Source organism: Rhinopithecus roxellana, chromosome 14 (genome assembly GCF_007565055.1).
Source record: "Rhinopithecus roxellana isolate Shanxi Qingling chromosome 14, ASM756505v1, whole genome shotgun sequence".
In the NCBI taxonomy this organism is placed as follows: Eukaryota; Metazoa; Chordata; class Mammalia; order Primates; family Cercopithecidae; genus Rhinopithecus; species Rhinopithecus roxellana.
This window is the reverse complement of record NC_044562.1, coordinates 121,826,665-121,846,696: the sequence shown is the minus strand read 5'-3', so window position 1 is coordinate 121,846,696 and position 20,032 is coordinate 121,826,665. Positions and strand designations below refer to the sequence as shown.

The 20,032-nt window shown below is 50.9% G+C and overlaps 1 protein-coding gene across 9 annotated transcripts in view; it reads left to right on the top strand.

The window, feature by feature from the left end:
• The window catches only part of LOC104677008 (actin, cytoplasmic 1-like), a 72,613-nt gene that overhangs the window by 27,795 nt on the left and 24,786 nt on the right, over positions 1 to 20,032 (top strand). For 7 of the 9 annotated variants that reach the window (XM_030916740.1, XM_030916736.1, XM_030916738.1 and 4 more), the window contains 3 exons: positions 164 to 220; positions 531 to 654; positions 2,004 to 6,742. In XM_030916740.1, coding sequence (XP_030772600.1) covers positions 164 to 220; positions 531 to 654; positions 2,004 to 3,332 — 1,510 coding nt within the window. In that variant the 3' untranslated portion in view covers positions 3,333 to 6,742. The remainder of the gene's footprint in view (positions 1 to 163; positions 221 to 530; positions 655 to 2,003; positions 6,743 to 20,032) is intronic. The other 2 variants (XM_030916741.1, XM_030916744.1) reach the window with 1 other exon arrangement.

The window sequence follows — 20,032 nt, the reverse complement described above, 5'->3', positions numbered from 1 at the left end:
ATTACCACCTGAGCTCCTACTCCTGTTGGATTAGCGGTGGCATTAGATTGTCATAGGAGTGTGACTCGAACCCTGTTGTAAGCTGCTCATGCAGGGGATTTAGGTTCACTCCTTATGAGAATCTGATGCCTTATGATCTGTCACCATCTCCTGTCACCCCTAGATGGGACCATCTAGTTTCAGGAAAACAAGCAGAGGCTCCCACTCATTCTACATTTTGGTGAGTTGTATAATTATTTCATTATGTATGAATGATAATAGAAATAAAGTGCACAATGAATGTAATGTGCTTGAATCATCCTGGTACCATCCCCCACCTCAGGTTCCTGGAAACATTATCTTCCACAAAACCAGTCCCTGGTGCCAACATGGTTGGGGCAGCTGGGTTAACAGATGTGAGACCCTTTTGCCTTGTCTAGGCTTCATGTGCAGATACACATTGTGTGAATGACATCTGATGGCGCCATCGTGCCCTGTAGATCATTTTAGGGACACCTCCAGTATTTCATGAAAATTAAAATTTCTTCTAGTGACGAACAAAATGATACTCAGAAGCAAATTTCTGAAGAACAGAGCACTGGAATATCACAAGATGAGATTCTGACTAATAAACAAAAGCAGATAGAAGTGGCTGAAAAGAAAATGAATTCTGAGGTATTTTCTTTAGTTATTTTCAAATGTTTTTATATGTGTATATATTTAAGAAACGATGTATTTTGGAAATATAAAGGATTTTTAAGTCATATATATGTGTGAATATATTCTATATATCCTTTGTCATATGTCTACATATGTACATAGAGGATAAAGCCAGGTTCTGAGTTCAATTCCATTTGCCTGCAGCAGTCGAGTAGTGACCTTCACAATGGCCTCAATCCAAAGGAGAAGCATTTGATATTTTTCATAAGAATTGATGATCTTTCCAATATCAAAAATAAGTTTTGCTAGTAAAAACACATTTTCCAGTTTTTGGACATTAGTTTATTTTTTAAAAATATTAATAGAGAAGTGAATTGATTATTTTCACTGATAGGAAAGTCGGAAATGTATACTTGGGTCAGAGGCCACATTGTGGATGTCATTATCTTTGCTTTTGCAGAGAGGAACAGTTTGCTCCAAGAAGTTTCTCATTTCAATGCAAAGAGCTTTGAAAACAATGACATGCCGTGATACACATTTAGTGATAATTTATTGATAAGTATTTTATTCCTAGAGAAATAGTTCAGTGTATTTCCCCTATTTCACACTTACTACTGTTTCAAACATTGTAAAGAGGAAAGAAAAGTTATGGCAATGGCAAATAATCTTGTGATTTCTAAGAAAATCTCTCTAAGTTCTATCTTATTTACCATTCATATTTTGAAATAAAAGGCTTCTTTTGTATTTATGTATTTACACCAGAAGTGATTTTGTGGAGGATCACTAGAAGTAGCATCAGGAGACCTGGGGAAAATCCTGCATCTTGTATATATTTTTTGACCTCTCCTTTTAAGAATCGTGATCTTAAATGAGTTCAGTGTTGTATGTAGAAGTGCAATGCTTAGATGCAGACATGTACAGGGTAGAAGGGTACAGTGCTTAGATGCAGATGTGTACATTGTGGAAGGGTACAATGCTTAGATTTAACCGTTATGAATAAATGTAACTCTTATAACTGAGTATAAAAATATTAGAAATGTAGAATATCGGTACGTTCTTCAGTAAAAGGAACTTAAAGAACTTTAACCTCTGGGTTTCTTTTGTAACTCAGAGAAAGGCTTTTCAAATTCTGAGATTCTTTAAAATTCTCTAGTGATTTATTTTTCATAGTCTTTAAATAAATACTTAAACTTTTGGGAATTTACACTCTATTAGGTTTGAAATTTTGTCCAATTTTTTTTCCAGTTAAATATCCACTATGGGGATTCTTTCATTATACAAATGCACGTTATTTTTTAATTTCAGAAGAAATCATGTGTGTCATTCTATTGAGTGCTAATTAAAAGTTCCCTTTGTTTATTTAGCTTTCTCCTTGTCCTAAGAAAGAAAAAGATCTCTTGCATGAAAATAGTACGTTGCAGGAAGAAATTGCCATGCTAAGACTGGAGCTAGACACGATGAAACATCAGAGCCAGCTAAGAGAAGAGAAATATTTGGAGGAAATTGAAAGCATGAAAAAAGAGGATGATGATCTTTTAAAGGCTATGCAGTTGAATGAGCTCACCGTGGATGATGATACCGCCGTGCTCGTCATTGACAACGGTTCCGGCATGTGCAAGGCTGGATTTGCGGGCGATGATGCCCCCCGGGCTGTCTTCCCTTCCATCGTGGGGCACCCCAGGCACCAGGGCATAATGGGGGGCATGGGTCAGAAGGAGTCCTATGTGGGCAACGAAGCCCAGAGCAAGAGAGGCATCCTGACCCTGAAGTACCCCATGGAGCGTGGCATCATCACCAATTGGGACGACATGGAGAAGATCTGGCACCACACCTTCTACAACGAGCTGTGTGTGGCTCCCAAGGAGCACCCCATCCTGCTGACCGAGGCCCCCCTCAACCCCAAGGCCAACCGCGAGACGATGACCCAGATCATGTTTGAGACCTTCAACACCCCAGCCATGTACGTGGCCATCCAGGCCGCACTGTCCCTGTACACCTCTGGCCGTACCACTGGCATCGTGATGGACTCCGGTGACGGGGTCACCCACAGTGTGCCCATCTATGAGGGGAATGCCCTCCCCCATGCCACCCTGCGCATAGACCTGGCCGGCCGGAACCTGACTGACCACCTCATGAGGCTCCTCACGGAGCGTGGCTACAGCTTCACCACCACGGCTGAGCGGGAAATCGTGCGTGACATCAAGGAGAAGCTGTGCTATGTCGCCCTGGACTTTGAGCAGGAGATGGCCACAGTGGCCTCCAGCTCCTCCCTAGAGAAGAGCTACCAGCTGCCCGATGGCCAGGTCATCACCATCGGCAACGAGCGGTTCCGCTGCCCCGAGGCGCTCTTCCAGCCTTCCTTCCTGGGCATGGAATCCTGTGGCATCCACAAAACTACCTTCAACTCCATCATGAAGTCTGACGTGGACATCCGCAAAGACCTGTACAGCAACACAGTGCTGTCTGGCGGCACCACCATGTACCCTGGCATGGCCGACAGGATGCAGAAGGAGATCACTGCCCTGGCGCCCAGCACAATGAAGATCAAGATCATTGCTCCGCCGGAGCGCAAGTACTCCGTGTGGGTCGGTGGCTCCATCCTGGCCTCGCTGTCCACCTTCCGGCAGATGTGGATCACCAAACAGGAGTATGATGAGTCAGGCCCCTCCATTGTCCACCGCAAATGCTTCTAGGTGGACTGTGACTTAGTTGCGTTACACCCTTTCTTGACAAAACCAAACTTTGCAGAAAACAAGATGAGATTGGCATGGCTTTATTTGTTTTATTGTTTCAATTTTTTTTTTTTTAATTGGCTTGACTTAGGATTTAAAAACTGGAATGCTGAAGGTGACAGCAGTTGGTTGGAGCGAGCATCCCCCAAAGTTCTACAATGTGGCTGACGACTCTGATTTTACATTGTTCTTCTTTTCAATAGTCATTCCAAATATTGTGAGATGCATTGTTTCAGGAAGCCCCTTGCCCTCCTAAAAGCCACCCCACTTCTCTCTAAGGAGAATGGCCCAGTCCTCTCCCAAGTTCACACAGGGGAGATGATAGCATTGCTTTCGTGTAAATTACGTAATGCAAAGTTTTTAAAATCTTTGCCTTAATACTTTTTAATTTTGTTTTATTTTGAACAGTTTTCATGGCCCCCTTTTTTGTACCCCAACTCAGGGTGTATGAAGGCTTTTGGTCCCCCTGAGAGTGGCTGGAGGCAGCCAGGGCTTACCTGTACTCTGACTTGAGAAGAATTGGATGAAAGTGCACACCTTAAAAAAAATTGATTGAGGAAGCACAGTATTTCAGTACAGTGGACAACTTAGCATTTTGACAACTGAGAATAAAATGCTTAGTTCTGGACAATGTAAGACACACCAAGGAAACACTGGAAATGGAAATTCAATTATGTCATTGTGGACTGGCTCCTGGCTACTGCTCTACGTGATTGTGACCAAAGTCAGATAGCTGAAAGAGACTTCTTTCCAGAGAACAAGACATGAACAGGTTTATTTACAGAAAACAGTGAATTCTCATATATCTAACCTAAAAGATATCAGGTTCTTTCTGAACAAGTCTAATGTAGACAGTAAAATCAACAGGCTAAAAATTAAGCTCCATCAAACAAGATAAACTCTGAGAGAAAAGACAGGGCAGGCCACCATCTTTCCTGTTCAGGCAACTTAGTCATTCCAGCCTGCCCCGACCAGGGGCAGAAGAGATCCCGCAGCGCAGCGCAGCTGCTTTACCAGATCACGGCCAGACTGCTTCTGTAAGCAGGCCCCTGATCCTGTTCTACCTCACTGGACAGGACTTCCCAACTGGGGCCTCCAGCTACCTCCACCAGCATTCCTTGACCAATGGAAATTTGAAATGTTCCTGAGACAGAGCTCCCAGAGAGAGGGGCAGGCCACCTCCTTTGCTGTTTGGATGACTAGCCATTCTGGCCTGCAGGCTTTGGAGAGCCCAAGCTGACAAGGGGTGGAAAAGGTACCACAGCACAGCACAGCCACGCTATGAAAATGTGGCCAGCCTCTTGTTTACGTCAGTCACCGACCACATTTCTGGTCAGTGAGTGAAGTCTTTCAACCAGGGTCTCCGGCTACCTTGACTGCTGTTCTCTGGCTGACAGAGGTCTCAGGCCTCCCTGAGTCAGAGCTCCCAGGGGGAGGACCAGACTGTTTACTGTTTGGGTGACTCAGCCATTTCAGCCTTAGGGCTTCACAGTGTCTGAGGCAACCAGGGGCTGAAGTGAACCCCCAGCACAGCTCAGCTGCTCTACAAAAACGTGGCCAGACGTTTTTTTAGAGCAAGTCCCTGTTGTTCTTCCTCCTGACTAGGTGAAACTTCTCCACTTGCCTCCAGCCACGTCTTACAGGTGTGTTCAGATTGGCAACAGGTTCACACCTCAGTGGTATAGAGCTCCCAGAGGAAGGGGCAGGCTATCATCTTCCCTGGAAAATATGAGGCAATTAGGGATGGGAGAGGACCCCCAGCATACCACAGCAACCTTCAGAAAAGTGGCCGGACTCTCTGCTTGATGGGCAGGTCTTCCTGGCCTGGGCCTCCAGCCAGCCCACACCGGAGCTATCAAGCCAGCAGCAACTGCCAGTTCCCTGGACAGAGCTTCCAGGAGCCACTGAAATCCTTTCTGCCACGGCCTCTGCAGTGGAACTGCCCTTGCTACCCTCAGAATATCAAGGGAGCAAAGATCCTAAGTGCCATAACAACACCTCCAATAAGCTGCAGTTTACCCAACGAATAAGCCAGTCCGTCTCCCATGTGCACGACACACCCTCCACTGCTCATCACCAGACAGGGAACCCTGGCTTGGGCCCACAGCACAGACCCTCCATCCTGGGCTGATCACACTAAGTGATTGCTGACTCACATGTCTCCGGGATGGAGCGCCCAGGAGAGAAGCAAAGTGGTGGAGCAGCAAGTCAGGTGATGTGGAGCCCAGAGGGCAGGGACAGCTCTCTCTCTAGGGTCCACTTGCCCTCGTGAGACACTTTATCCTGGCACTTTAGGAATGCTGCGGTCAGACCAGCCACATCTCATGTGCAAGATTGCCCAGCAGAGATCAGATCTGAGAGTTCCCCTCTTTAAAAAGAGGACTTGCTTAAAAAAGAAGTCTGGCCACGTTTGTGTAAAGCAACTGTGCTGCGCTGGGGGTTCGCTTTTGAGAGAGTTCTCCTCTGAGACCTGATTTTGCTGTACTTGCCCTGACAGCACACGGGAGTGCAGCACACACCCCAACCTATACCAACTGCTATTGACGAAAAGAATTTTCAGCCCAGAATTTCATGTCCAGCAAAATTAAGCATCATAAGTGAAGGAGAAATAAGATCCTTTTCATACAAGCAAATGCTGAGGGAAATCAGTATCACCAGATCTACCTTATGAGAGCTCCTGAAGGAAGCACTAAATAGGGAAAGAAAAGACCACCACCAGCCACTACAAAACCGCACTGAAGTACACAGACCAGTGATGCTAAAAACCAACCACATACACAAGTCTGCAAAATAACCATCTGACAGCATGACGACAGGATCAAATCCACATGTACCATTACTAACCTTAAATGTAAATGGGCTAAATGCTCCAATTGAAAGACATGGGGGCAAGCTGGATGAAGAACCATACCCATTGGAGTACGCCGTCTTCAAGAAACCCATCTCACATGCCGTGCCATACATAGGCTCAAAATAAAGGAATGGAAAAAATCTTTCAAGCAAATGGAAAACAGAGAAAAGCAGGTGTTGCACTCCTAGTTCCTGACAAAACAGACTATACCATTAAAGATAAAAAAAGAGAAGGACATTACAAAGGTGGTCCTGACATTTGAGAAATCTCATTGTTGCTTGATACCAACCTGGGCTATCTTTATTGCCCAAACCAATAGTGTAACTTGCTGAGGTTGGGGAGCTTAACAGAGAGCCTCTGATCTCCCAAAATTTGGTTGAGATCGAAGGTTGATTTTGTTGTACAACTCTTTTCTGAAGTTTTACTCATTTCCAACAAGGAAGGCAAGTTTTCCTGCTTCCATGACGATGGAGAACAGGCACCTCCTTTCCTGAGTTTCAGCTTGCTTCTTACAGGGAAGGTGAGTGTCAGTTTTTTTCCAGCTTCTAAGATGGCAGAGAACTATGACCAGCCTGAGCCTTATTTCCAGGTAAGTAGCTGAATTAGTTTTGTCTTAAAATTTTTCCTTGATGACTAAAATGTAAGATTACCCACCAGCTGCTTTTAATTTCTCTTTAGCATTAGAACACTCAGTAATCATATGGGTTGTGCATTTGTTAGTTTTGCTGAACTCTGTTTGTGTTTGGGGTTTTATTGTTGTTGTTTCATTTTTCTCCCATCTCTTCCTGACTTGGTCAAATCTAAAGGAATGTTCCAAATTGTGGGTAGCAAGGCATCTGAATTGGCTAAATCTCCTGTGGCTTCAAAAACGACAACAATGCAACAACAATGCAAAACAAAACAAAAAGAAAAACAAAAAACCCCAAGGAAACAAAAAACAAAACAAAACAAAAAAACAAGTCGGGGTGGTCAGGTTCCCACAGCCCGAGTGGCTGCCACCTGACGGCTGATGGAGGTGAGACCTGAGGAAAAGCAGATGGCACTGGGACTGTACCGCTAGGGTTGAAAAACTGAGGTACCCTGAATGGCAGCGAATGAGGTTGGTAGCTGTTCCACCTGCTCCTGGCACACCCTTGCAGAGGGGGCTGGTTGCTCTTTGAGCCAGCTTGGCCTTGTCTGGCATGCACAAGCCTCAGGGAAACAACCGTGCTACAAATGAAACCATATAGAGGAAATGAGCAGCAGGCTCAGGAGCAGGGTGTACGCTGCCTTTGGGGTCCATGTCTCAGGTCTGCTATGGTACTGCAGGGTTTGTGGTTACCAAGAGGTAGACCACAGGCCGTCTTGAGAAGGGCTTTATGTTAAAGTGCAGAAAGCAGGCAGGATTACCACCCAGGGGACTCGGCCTTCTGAGGCCCTGGCCAGACTTAGAATTTGGGACAAGCTGACTCGGAGTATCTGTGTGTAGGTAGCTGGAGCCTGTGAATGCCAGGCAAGGCCAAGCTGGCTCAAAAAGCAACCAGCCACCTCTGCAAGGGTGCGCCTGGAGCAGGTGGACCATCAAGCAACCTCACCCCGTCAAGGAATCAGGGATGGCCAGGTTCCCACAGCCTGAGGGGCTGCCTCCTGATGGCTGATGGAGCAGAGTCCTCAGGAAAAGCAGATAGCACTGGGGCCCTACCTGTAGGGTAGAAGAGCTGATGTACCCTGACCGACAGTGAGTGAGGTTGGTGACTCATCCAGCGACTCCTGGGACACCTTGTAGAAGTGGCTGGTTGCTTTTTGAGCCAACTTGGCCTTTCCCGGCATGCAGAAGCCTCAGTGCAACATCTGTGCTACAAATGGAGCCATGTAGAGAAAACAAGCAGCAGGCTCAGGAGCAGGGTGTGCGCTGCCTTTGGGGCTCCAGTCAGTGCCTCAGGGGTCATAAGGTACTGCATGCTTGTTGGTTGCCAAGAGGCGGACCACAGGCCTTCTTGAGGAGGACTTTATGTTCCAGTGTAAAAAGCAGGCAGGATTACCACCCTGGCGACTCGGCCTTCTGTGGCCATGGTCAGACTTAGAATTTGGCACCAAGACAGGACAAGCTGACTTGGAGGAGTGAGTGGGTAGCTGGTATCTGTGGATACTAGGCAAGGCCAAGCTGGCTCAAAGACGAACCAGCCATCTCTGCAAGGGTGCGCATGGAACAGGTGGAGCAGTCAGCAACCTAGGTTACTCAAGGAAGCTGAGAAGGCTAGGTTCCCACAGCCTGAGTGGCTGCCGCCTGGCAGCTAATGGAGTTGAGACTTGAGGAAAAGCAGATGGCACTGGGACCCTACCTCTATGGTAGAAAAACTGAGGTACCCTGAACGGCAGCAAAAGAGGTTGGTAGCTGTTCCACCTGCTCCTGGCACACCCTTGCAGAGGTGGCTGATTGCTTTTTGAGCCAGCTTGGCCTTGCCTCGCATGCACAAGCCACAGTGCAACTACCGTGCTACAAATGGAACCATATAGAGGAAACGAGCAGCAGGCTCAGGAGCAGGGTGTGCGCTGCCTTTGGGGTTCCAGTCCATGTCTCAGGGCTCCTATGGAAATGCAGGCTTGTTGGTTGCCAAGAGGCAGACCACAGGCCATCTTCAGGAGGACTTTATGTTAAAGTGCAGAAAGCGGGCAGGATTACCACCCAGGGTACCTCGGCCTTCTATAGCCCTGGACAGACTTAGACTTTGGGACAAACTGATTGGGAGTAGCGTGTAAGTAGTTGGGGCCTGTGCATGCCAGGCAAGGCCAAGCTGCCTCAAAGAGCAACCAGCCACCTCTGCAAGGGTGCACCTGGAGTAGGTGCACCATCCAGCAGCCTCAGCTACTCAAGAATGCAGGAATGGCCTGGTTCCCACAACCTAAGTGGCTGCCACCTAATGGCTGATGGAGCAGAGGCCTGAGGAAAAGCAGATTGCATGTTGAACTGTTTAATCCATCTTAAGTTAATTTTTTTGTATAAAGGAGATGGCACCAGTTCCTGCCTCAGGGCTCATGTGGCACTGTAGGCCACAGAAGGCCGAGTCCACTGGGTGGTAATCTTGCCTGCTTTCTGCACTTGAACATAAAGTCCTCCTCAAGACGGCCTGTGGTCTGCCTCTTGGCCCTACTTTTAGGGTAGAAGAACTGATGTACCATGTCCATCAGCGAGTGAGGTTGGTGTCTGGTCCCCCTCTCCTGGCACACCCTTGCAGAGGTGGCTGGTTTCTCTTTGAGCCAGCGTGGCCTTGCCTGGCATGCACAAGCCTCAGTGCAACTACCGTGCTACAAATGGAGCCATGTGGAGGAAATGAGCAGCAGGCACAGGAGCAGGGTGTGCACTGCCTTTGGGGCTCCAGTCAGTGCCTCAGGCCTCGTACGGCAATGCGTACTTGTTGGTTGCGAAGAGGCGGACCACAGGCCGTCTTGAGGAGGGCTTTGTGTTCAAGTGCAGAAAGCAGGTAGGATTACCACTCAGGGGACTCGGCCTTCTGTGGCCCTGGCCAGACTTAGACTCTGGGAAAAGCTGATTTGTAGCAGTGTGTAAGTAGCTGAGGCCTGTGCATGCCAGGCAAGGCCAAGCTGGCTCAAAGAGCAACCAGCCACCTCTGCAAGGGTGCACCTACAGCAGGTGCACCATCCAGCAGCCTCAGCTACTCAAGGACGCAGGAATGGCCTGGTTCCCACAACCTGAGTGGCTGCCACCTAATGGCTGAAGGAGCAGAGGCCTGAGGAAAAGCAGATTGCATGTTGAACTGTTTAATCCACCTTAAGTTAATTTTTGTATAAGGGAGATGGCACCAGTTCATGCCTCAGGGCTCGTGTGGCACTGTAGGCCACAGAAGGCCAAGTCCACTGGGTGGTAATCTTGCCTGCTTTCTGCACTTGAACATAAAGTCCTCCTCAAGACGGCCTGTGGTCTGCCTCTTGGCCCTACTTTTAGGGTAGAAGAACTGATGTACCATGTCCATCAGCGAGTGAGGTTGGTGTCTGGTCCCCCTCTCCTGGCACACCCTTGCAGAGGTGGCTGGTTTCTCTTTGAGCCAGCGTGGCCTTGCCTGGCATGCACAAGCCTCAGTGCAACTACCGTGCTACAAATGGAGCCATGTGGAGGAAATGAGCAGCAGGCACAGGAGCAGGGTGTGCACTGCCTTTGGGGCTCCAGTCAGTGCCTCAGGCCTCGTACGGCAATGCGTACTTGTTGGTTGCGAAGAGGCGGACCACAGGCCGTCTTGAGGAGGGCTTTGTGTTCAAGTGCAGAAAGCAGGTAGGATTACCACTCAGGGGACTCGGCCTTCTGTGGCCCTGGCCAGACTTAGACTCTGGGAAAAGCTGATTTGTAGCAGTGTGTAAGTAGCTGAGGCCTGTGCATGCCAGGCAAGGCCAAGCTGGCTCAAAGAGCAACCAGCCACCTCTGCAAGGGTGCACCTACAGCAGGTGCACCATCCAGCAGCCTCAGCTACTCAAGGACGCAGGAATGGCCTGGTTCCCACAACCTGAGTGGCTGCCACCTAATGGCTGAAGGAGCAGAGGCCTGAGGAAAAGCAGATTGCATGTTGAACTGTTTAATCCACCTTAAGTTAATTTTTGTATAAGGGAGATGGCACCAGTTCATGCCTCAGGGCTCGTGTGGCACTGTAGGCCACAGAAGGCCAAGTCCACTGGGTGGTAATCTTGCCTGCTTTCTGCACTTGAACATAAAGTCCTCCTCAAGACGGCCTGTGGTCTGCCTCTTGGCCCTACTTTTAGGGTAGAAGAACTGATGTACCATGTCCATCAGCGAGTGAGGTTGGTGTCTGGTCCCCCTCTCCTGGCACACCCTTGCAGAGGTGGCTGGTTTCTCTTTGAGCCAGCGTGGCCTTGCCTGGCATGCACAAGCCTCAGTGCAACTACCGTGCTACAAATGGATCCATGTGGAGGAAATGAGCAGCAGGCACAGGAGCAGGGTGTGCACTGCCTTTGGGGCTCCAGTCAGTGCCTCACGCCTCGTACGGCAATGCGTACTTGTTGGTTGCGAAGAGGCGGACCACAGGCCGTCTTGAGGAGGGCTTTGTGTTCAAGTGCAGAAAGCAGGTAGGATTACCACTCAGGGGACTCGGCCTTCTGTGGCCCTGGCCAGACTTAGACTCTGGGAAAAGCTGATTTGTAGCAGTGTGTAAGTAGCTGAGGCCTGTGCATGCCAGGCAAGGCCAAGCTGGCTCAAAGAGCAACCAGCCACCTCTGCAAGGGTGCACCTACAGCAGGTGCACCATCCAGCAGCCTCAGCTACTCAAGGACGCAGGAATGGCCTGGTTCCCACAACCTGAGTGGCTGCCACCTAATGGCTGAAGGAGCAGAGGCCTGAGGAAAAGCAGATTGCATGTTGAACTGTTTAATCCACCTTAAGTTAATTTTTGTATAAAGGAGATGGCACCAGTTCGTGCCTCAGGGCTCGTGTGGCACTGTAGGCCACAGAAGGCCAAGTCCACTGGGTGGTAATCCTGCCTGCTTTCTGCACTTGAACATGAAATTGTCCTCAAGACAGCCTGTGGTCTACCTCTCGGCCCTACCTTTAGGGTAGAAGAACTGATGTACCATGTCCATCAGCGAGTGAGGTTGGTGGCTGCTCCATCTGCTCCTGGCACACCCTTGCAGAGGTGGCTGGTTGCTCTTTGAGCTTGCTTGGCCTTGCCTGACACACACAAGCGTCAGTGCAACTACCGTGCTACAAATGGAACCATATAGAGGAAACGAGCAGCAGGCTGAGGAACAGGGTGTGCGCTGCCTTTTGGGTTCCATTCCATGTCTCAGGGCTCCTATGGAAATGCGTGCCTGTTGGTTGCCAAGAGGCAGACCACAGGCCGTCTTGAGGAGGACTTTATGTTCAAGTGCAGAAAGCAGGCAGGATTACCACCCATGGGACTCGGCCTTCTGTGGTCCTGGCCAGACTCAGACTTTGGGACAAGCTAATTCAGAGTAGGATGTAAGTAGCTGGGGCCTGTGCATGCCAGGCAAGGCCAAGCCGGCTCAAAGCGCAACCTGCCACCTCTGCAAGCGTGCACCTGGAGCAGGTGGGCCAGCCAGCAACCTCAGCTACTCAAGGAAGCAGTGATGGCCAGGCTCCCACAGGCTGAGTGGCTTCCACCTAATGACTGATGGAGCAGAGGCCTGAGGAAACGCAGATTGCATGTTGAACTGTTTAATCCATCTTAAGTTAATTTTTGTATAAAGGAGATGGTACCAGTCCATGCCTCAGGGCTCGTATGGCACTGTAGGCCACAGAAGGCCAAGTCCACTGGGTAGTAATCCTTTCTGCTTTCTGCATTTGAGCATAAAGTCCTCCTCAAGACAGCCTGTGGTCTGCCTCTCGGCCCTACCTTTAGGGTAGAAGAACTGATGTACCATGTCCATCAGTGAGTGAGGTTGGTGGCTGCTCCACCTGCTCCTGGCACACCCTTGCAGAGGTGGCTGGTTGCTCTTTGAGCCAGCTCGGCCTTGCCTGGCATACACAAGCTTCAGTGCAACTACCGTGCTACAAATGGAGCCATGTGGAGGAAACGAGCAGCAGGCTCAGGAGCAAGGTGTGCACTGCCTTTGGGGCTCCAGTCAGTGCCTCAGGCCTCGTACAGCAATGCGTGCCTGTTGGTTGCCAAGAGGCGGACCACAGGCCATCTTGAGGAGGACTTTATGTTCAAGTGCAGAAAGCAGGCAGGATTACCACCCAGGGGACTCGGCCTTCTGTGGCCCTGGCCAGACTTAGACTCTGGGAAAAGCTGATTCAGAGGAGCGTGTAAGTAGCTGGGGCCTGTGCATGCCAGGCAAGGCCAAGCTGGCTCAAAAGAGCAACCAGCCACCTCTGCAAGGGTGCACCTGGAGCATGTGCACCATCCAGCAGCCTCAGCTACGCAAGGACGCAGGGATGGCCAGGTTCACACAGGCTGAGTGGCTTCCACCTAATGACTGATGGAGCAGAGGCCTGAGAAAAAGCAGATTGCATGTTGAACTGTTTAATCCATCTTAAGTTAATTTTTGTATAAAGGAGATGGCACAACCAGTTCATGCCTCAGGGCTCATGTGGCACTGTAGCCACAGAAGGCCGAGTCCCCTGGGTGGCAATCCTGCCTGCTTTCTGCACTTGAATGAAAAGTCCTTCTCAAGACTGCCTGTGGTCTACCTCTTGGCCTTACCTTTTGGGGTAGAAGAACTGATGTACCATGTCCATCAGCGAGTGAGGTTGGTGGTTGCTCCATCTGCTCCTGGCACACCTTGCAGAGGTGACTGGTTGCTCTTTGAGCCAGCTTGGCCTTGCCTGGCATGCACAAGCCTCAGTGCAACTACCGTGGTAAAATTGGAACCATATAGAGGAAATGAGCAGCAGGCTGAGGAGCAGGGTGTGCGCTGCCTTTGGGGTTCCAGTCCATGTCTCAGGGCTCCTATGGAACTGCAGTCTTGTTGGTTACGAAGAGGCAGACCACAGGCCGTCTTGAGGAGGACTTTATGTTCAAGTGCAGAAAGCAGGCAGAATTACCACCCATGGGACTCGGCCTTCTGTGGCCCTGGCCAGACTTAGACCCTGGGAAAAGCTGATTCGGAGCAGTGTGTAAGTAGCTGGGGCCTGTGTATGCCAGGCAAGGCCAAGCTGCCTCAAAGAGCAACCAGCCACCTCTGCAAGGGTGCACGTGGAGCAGGTGCACCATCCAGCAGCCTCAGCTACTCAAGGACGCAGGAATGGCCTGGTTCCCACAACCTGAGTGGCTGCCACCTAATGGCTGAAGGAGCAGAGGCCTGAGGAAAAGCAGATTGCATGTTGAACTGTTTAATCCATCTTAAGTTAATTTTTGTATAAAGGAGATGGCACCAGTTCATGCCTCAGGGGCTCGTGTGGCACTGTAGGCCACAGAAGGCCAAGTCCACTGGGTGGTAATCCTGCCTGCTTTCTGTACTTGAACATGAAATTGTCCTCAAGACGGCCTGTGGTCTACCTCTCGGCCCTACCTTTAGGGTAGAAGAACTGATGTACCATGTCCATCAGCGAGTGAGGTTGGTGGCTGCTCCATCTGCTCCTGGCACACCCTTGCAGAGGTGGCTGGTTGCTCTTTGAGCTTGCTTGGCCTTGCCTGACACGCACAAGCGTCAGTGCAACTACGTGCTACAAATGGAACCATATAGAGGAAACGAGCAGCAGGCTGAGGAGCAGGGTGTGCGCTGCCTTTTGGGTTCCATTCCATGTCTCAGGGCTCCTATGGAAATGCGTGCCTGTTGGTTGCCAAGAGGCAGACCACAGGCCGTCTTGAGGAGGACTTTATGTTCAAGTGCAGAAAGCAGGCAGGATTACCACCCATGGGACTCGGCCTTCTGTGGTCCTGGCCAGACTCAGACTTTGGGACAAGCTAATTCAGAGTAGGATGTAAGTAGCTGGGGCCTGTGCATGCCAGGCAAGGCCAAGCCGGCTCAAAGCGCTACTAGCCACCTCTGCAAGAGTGCACCTGGAGCAGGTGGGCCAGCCAGCAACCTCAGCTACTCATGGCCAGGTTCCCACAGGCTGAGTGGCTTCCACCTAATGACTGATGGAGCAGAGGCCTGAAGAAACACAGATGGCACGTTGAACTGTTTAATCCATCTTAAGTTAATTTTTTTGTATAAAGGGGATGGCACCAGTCCAAGCCTCAGGGCTCGTGTGGCACTGTAGGCCACAGAAGGCCGAGTCCCCTGGGTGGTAATCCTGCCTGCTTTCTGCACTTGAACATAAAGTCCTCCTGAAGACAGCCTGTGGTCTGCCTCTCGGCCCTACCTTTCGGGTAGAAGAACTGATGTACCATGTCCATCAGCAAGTGAGGTTGGTAGCTGATCTACCTGCTCCTGGCACACCCTTGCAGAGGTGGCTGGTTGCTCTGAGCCAGCTCGGCCTTGCCTGGCATACACAAGCTTCAGTGCAACTACTGTGCTACAAATGGAGCCGTGTGGAGGAAACAAGCAGCAGGCTCAGGAGCAGGGTGTGCGCTGCCTTTGGGGTTCCAGTCCATGTCTCAGGGCTCCTATGGAAATGCAGGCTTGTTGGTTGCCAAGAGGCAGACCACAGGCCATCTTGAGGAGGACTTTATGTTAAAGTGCAGAAAGCGGGCAGGATTACCACCCAGGGTACCTCGGCCTTCTATAGCCCTGGACAGACTTAGACTTTGGGACAAACTGATTGGGAGTAGCGTGTAAGTAGTTGGGGCCTGTGCATGCCAGGCAAGGCCAAGCTGCCTCAAAGAGCAACCAGCCACCTCTGCAAGGGTGCACCTGGAGTAGGTGCACCATCCAGCAGCCTCAGCTACTCAAGAATGCAGGAATGGCCTGGTTCCCACAACCTAAGTGGCTGCCACCTAATGGCTGATGGAGCAGAGGCCTGAGGAAAAGCAGATTGCATGTTGAACTGTTTAATCCATCTTAAGTTAATTTTTTTGTATAAAGGAGATGGCACCAGTTCCTGCCTCAGGGCTCATGTGGCACTGTAGGCCACAGAAGGCCGAGTCCCCTGGGTGGTAATCCTGCCTGCTTTCTGCACTTGAACATAAAGTCCTCCTGAAGACAGCCTGTGGTCTGCCTCTCGGCCCTACCTTTCGGGTAGAAGAACTGATGTACCATGTCCATCAGCAAGTGAGGTTGGTAGCTGATCTACCTGCTCCTGGCACACCCTTGCAGAGGTGGCTGGTTTCTCTTTGAGCCAGCGTGGCCTTGCCTGGCATGCACAAGCCTCAGTGCAACTACCGTGCTACAAATGGAGCCATGTGGAGGAAATGAGCAGCAGGCACAGGAGCAGGGTGTGCACTGCCTTTGGGGCTCCAGTCAGTGCCTCAGGCCTCGTACGGCAATGCGTACTTGTTGGTTGCGAAGAGGCGGACCACAGGCCGTCTTGAGGAGGGCTTTGTGTTCAAGTGCAGAAAGCAGGTAGGATTACCACTCAGGGGACTCGGCCTTCTGTGGCCCTGGCCAGACTTAGACTCTGGGAAAAGCTGATTTGTAGCAGTGTGTAAGTAGCTGAGGCCTGTGCATGCCAGGCAAGGCCAAGCTGGCTCAAAGAGCAACCAGCCACCTCTGCAAGGGTGCACCTACAGCAGGTGCACCATCCAGCAGCCTCAGCTACTCAAGGACGCAGGAATGGCCTGGTTCCCACAACCTGAGTGGCTGTCACCTGATGGAGCAGAGGCCCGAAGAAAACCAGATGGCATGTTGAACTGTTTAATCTGTCTTAATTTTTGTATAAGGGAGATGGCACCAGTTCATGCCTCAGGGCTCATGTGGCACTGTAGGCCAGAGAAAGCCGTGTCCACTGAGTGGTAATCCTGCCTGCTTTCTGCACTTGAACATAAAGTCCTCCTCAAGATGGCCTGTGGTCTGCCTCTTGGCCCTACCTTCAGGGTAGAAGAACTGATGTACCATGTCCATCAGCGAGTGAGGTTGGTAGCTGGTCCACCTGCTTCTGGCACACCCTTGCAGAGGTGGCTGGTTGCTCTTTGAGCCAACTTGGCCTTGCCTGGCATGCAGAAGCCTCAGTGAAACAACTGTGGTATAAATGGAGCCATGTAGAGGAAACGAGCAGCAGGCCCAGGGGCAGGGTGTGCGCTGCCTTTGGGATTCCAGTGAGTGCCTCAGGGGTCGGAAGGCACTGCATGCTTGTTGGTTGCCAAGAGGCGGATCACAGGCTGTTTTGAGGAGAACTTCATGTTCAAGTGCAGAAAGCAGGCAGGATTACCACCCCGGGGACTTGGACTTCTGTGGCCCTGGCGAGACATAGAATTTGGGCCAAGGCAGGGCAAGGTGACTGAGCAGCGTGTAGGTAGCTGGAGCCAGTACATGGAGGCAAGGCCAAGCTGGCTCAAAGAGCAACCAACCAACTCTGGAAGGGTGCACCTGGACCATGTAGGGGAAATGAGCAGCAGGCTCAGGAGCAGGGTGTGCCCTGCCTTTGGGGTCCATGTCTCAGGGCTCCTATGGAACTGCAGGCTTGTTGGTTGCCAAGAGGCAGACCACAGGCCGTCTTGAGGAGGACTTTATGTTCAAGTGCAGAAAGCAGGCAGGATTACTACCCAAGGGACTCGGCCTTCTATGGCCCTGGCCAGACTTAGACTCTGGGAAAAACTGATTCAGAGCAGTGTGTAAGTAGCTGGGGCCTGTGCATGCCAGGCAAGGCCAGGCTGGCTCAAAGAGCAACCAGCCACGTCTGCAAGGCTGCACCTGGAGCAGGTGCACCATCCAGCAGCCTCAGCTACTCAAGGACGCAGGAATGGCCTGGTTCCCACAACCTGAGTGGCTGCCACCTAATGGCTGAAGGAGCAGAGGCCTGAGGAAAAGCAGATTGCATGTTGAACTGTTTAATCCATCTTAAGTTAATTTTTGTATAAAGGAGATGGCACCAGTTCATGCCTCAGGGCTCGTGTGGCACTGTAGCCACAGAAGGCCAAGTCCACTGGGTGGTAATCCTGCCTGCTTTCTGTACTTGAACATGAAATTGTCCTCAAGACTGCCTGTGGTCTACCTCTTGGCCTTACCTTTAGGGTAGAAGAACTGATGTACCATGTCCATCAGCGAGTGAGGTTGGTGGCTGCTCCATCTGCTCCTGGCACACCTTGCAGAGGTGACTGGTTGCTCTTTGAGCCAGCTTGGCCTTGCCTGGCATGCACAAGCCTCAGTGCAACTACCGTGGTAAAAATGGAACCATATAGAGGAAATGAGCAGCAGGCTGAGGAGCAGGGTGTGCGCTGCCTTTGGGGTTCCAGTCCATGTCTCAGGGCTCCTATGGAACTGCAGTCTTGTTGGTTACGAAGAGGCAGACCACAGGCCGTCTTGAGGAGGACTTTATGTTCAAGTGCAGAAAGCAGGCAGAATTACCACCCATGGGACTCGGCCTTCTGTGGCCCTGGCCAGACTTAGACCCTGGGAAAAGCTGATTCGGAGCAGTGTGTAAGTAGCTGGGGCCTGTGTATGCCAGGCAAGGCCAAGCTGCCTCAAAGAGCAACCAGCCACCTCTGCAAGGGTGCACGTGGAGCAGGTGCACCATCCAGCAGCCTCAGCTACTCAAGGACGCAGGAATGGCCTGGTTCCCACAACCTGAGTGGCTGCCACCTAATGGCTGAAGGAGCAGAGGCCTGAGGAAAAGCAGATTGCATGTTGAACTGTTTAATCCATCTTAAGTTAATTTTTGTATAAAGGAGATGGCACCAGTTCATGCCTCAGGGGCTCGTGTGGCACTGTAGGCCACAGAAGGCCAAGTCCACTGGGTGGTAATCCTGCCTGCTTTCTGTACTTGAACATGAAATTGTCCTCAAGACGGCCTGTGGTCTACCTCTCGGCCCTACCTTTAGGGTAGAAGAACTGATGTACCATGTCCATCAGCGAGTGAGGTTGGTGGCTGCTCCATCTGCTCCTGGCACACCCTTGCAGAGGTGGCTGGTTGCTCTTTGAGCTTGCTTGGCCTTGCCTGACACGCACAAGCGTCAGTGCAACTACGTGCTACAAATGGAACCATATAGAGGAAACGAGCAGCAGGCTGAGGAGCAGGGTGTGCGCTGCCTTTTGGGTTCCATTCCATGTCTCAGGGCTCCTATGGAAATGCGTGCCTGTTGGTTGCCAAGAGGCAGACCACAGGCCGTCTTGAGGAGGACTTTATGTTCAAGTGCAGAAAGCAGGCAGGATTACCACCCATGGGACTCGGCCTTCTGTGGTCCTGGCCAGACTCAGACTTTGGGACAAGCTAATTCAGAGTAGGATGTAAGTAGCTGGGGCCTGTGCATGCCAGGCAAGGCCAAGCCGGCTCAAAGCGCTACTAGCCACCTCTTCAAGAGTGCACCTGGAGCAGGTGGGCCAGCCAGCAACCTCAGCTACTCATGGCCAGGTTCCCACAGGCTGAGTGGCTTCCACCTAATGACTGATGGAGCAGAGGCCTGAAGAAACACAGATGGCACGTTGAACTGTTTAATCCATCTTAAGTTAATTCTTTTGTATAAAGGGGATGGCACCAGTCCAAGCCTCAGGGCTCGTGTGGCACTGTAGGCCACAGAAGGCCGAGTCCCCTGGGTGGTAATCCTGCCTGCTTTCTGCACTTGAACATAAAGTCCTCCTGAAGACAGCCTGTGGTCTGCCTCTCGGCCCTACCTTTCGGGTAGAAGAACTGATGTACCATGTCCATCAGCAAGTGAGGTTGGTAGCTGATCTACCTGCTCCTGGCACACCCTTGCAGAGGTGGCTGGTTGCTCTTTGAGCCAGCTCGGCCTTGCCTGGCATACACAAGCTTCAGTGCAACTACCGTGCTACAAATGGAGCCATGTGGAGGAAACAAGCAGCAGGCTCAGGAGCAAGGTGTGCACTGCCTTTGGCGCTCCAGTCAGTGCCTCAGGCCTCGTACAGCAATGCGTGCCTGTTGGTTGCCAAGAGGCGGACCACAGGCCATCTTGAGGAGGGCTTTATGTTCAAGTGCAGAAAGCAGGCAGGATTACCACCCAGGGGACTCGGCCTTCTGTGGCCCTGGCCAGACTTAGACTCTGGGAAAAGCTGATTCAGAGGAGCGTGTAAGTAGCTGGGGCCTGTGCATGCCAGGCAAGGCCAAGCTGGCTCAAAAGAGCAACCAGCCACCTCTGCAAGGGTGCACCTGGAGCATGTGCACCATCCAGCAGCCTCAGCTACGCAAGGACGCAGGGATGGCCAGGTTCACACAGGCTGAGTGGCTTCCACCTAATGACTGATGGAGCAGAGGCCTGAGAAAAAGCAGATTGCATGTTGAACTGTTTAATCCATCTTAAGTTAATTTTTGTATAAAGGAGATGGCACAACCAGTTCATGCCTCAGGGCTCAT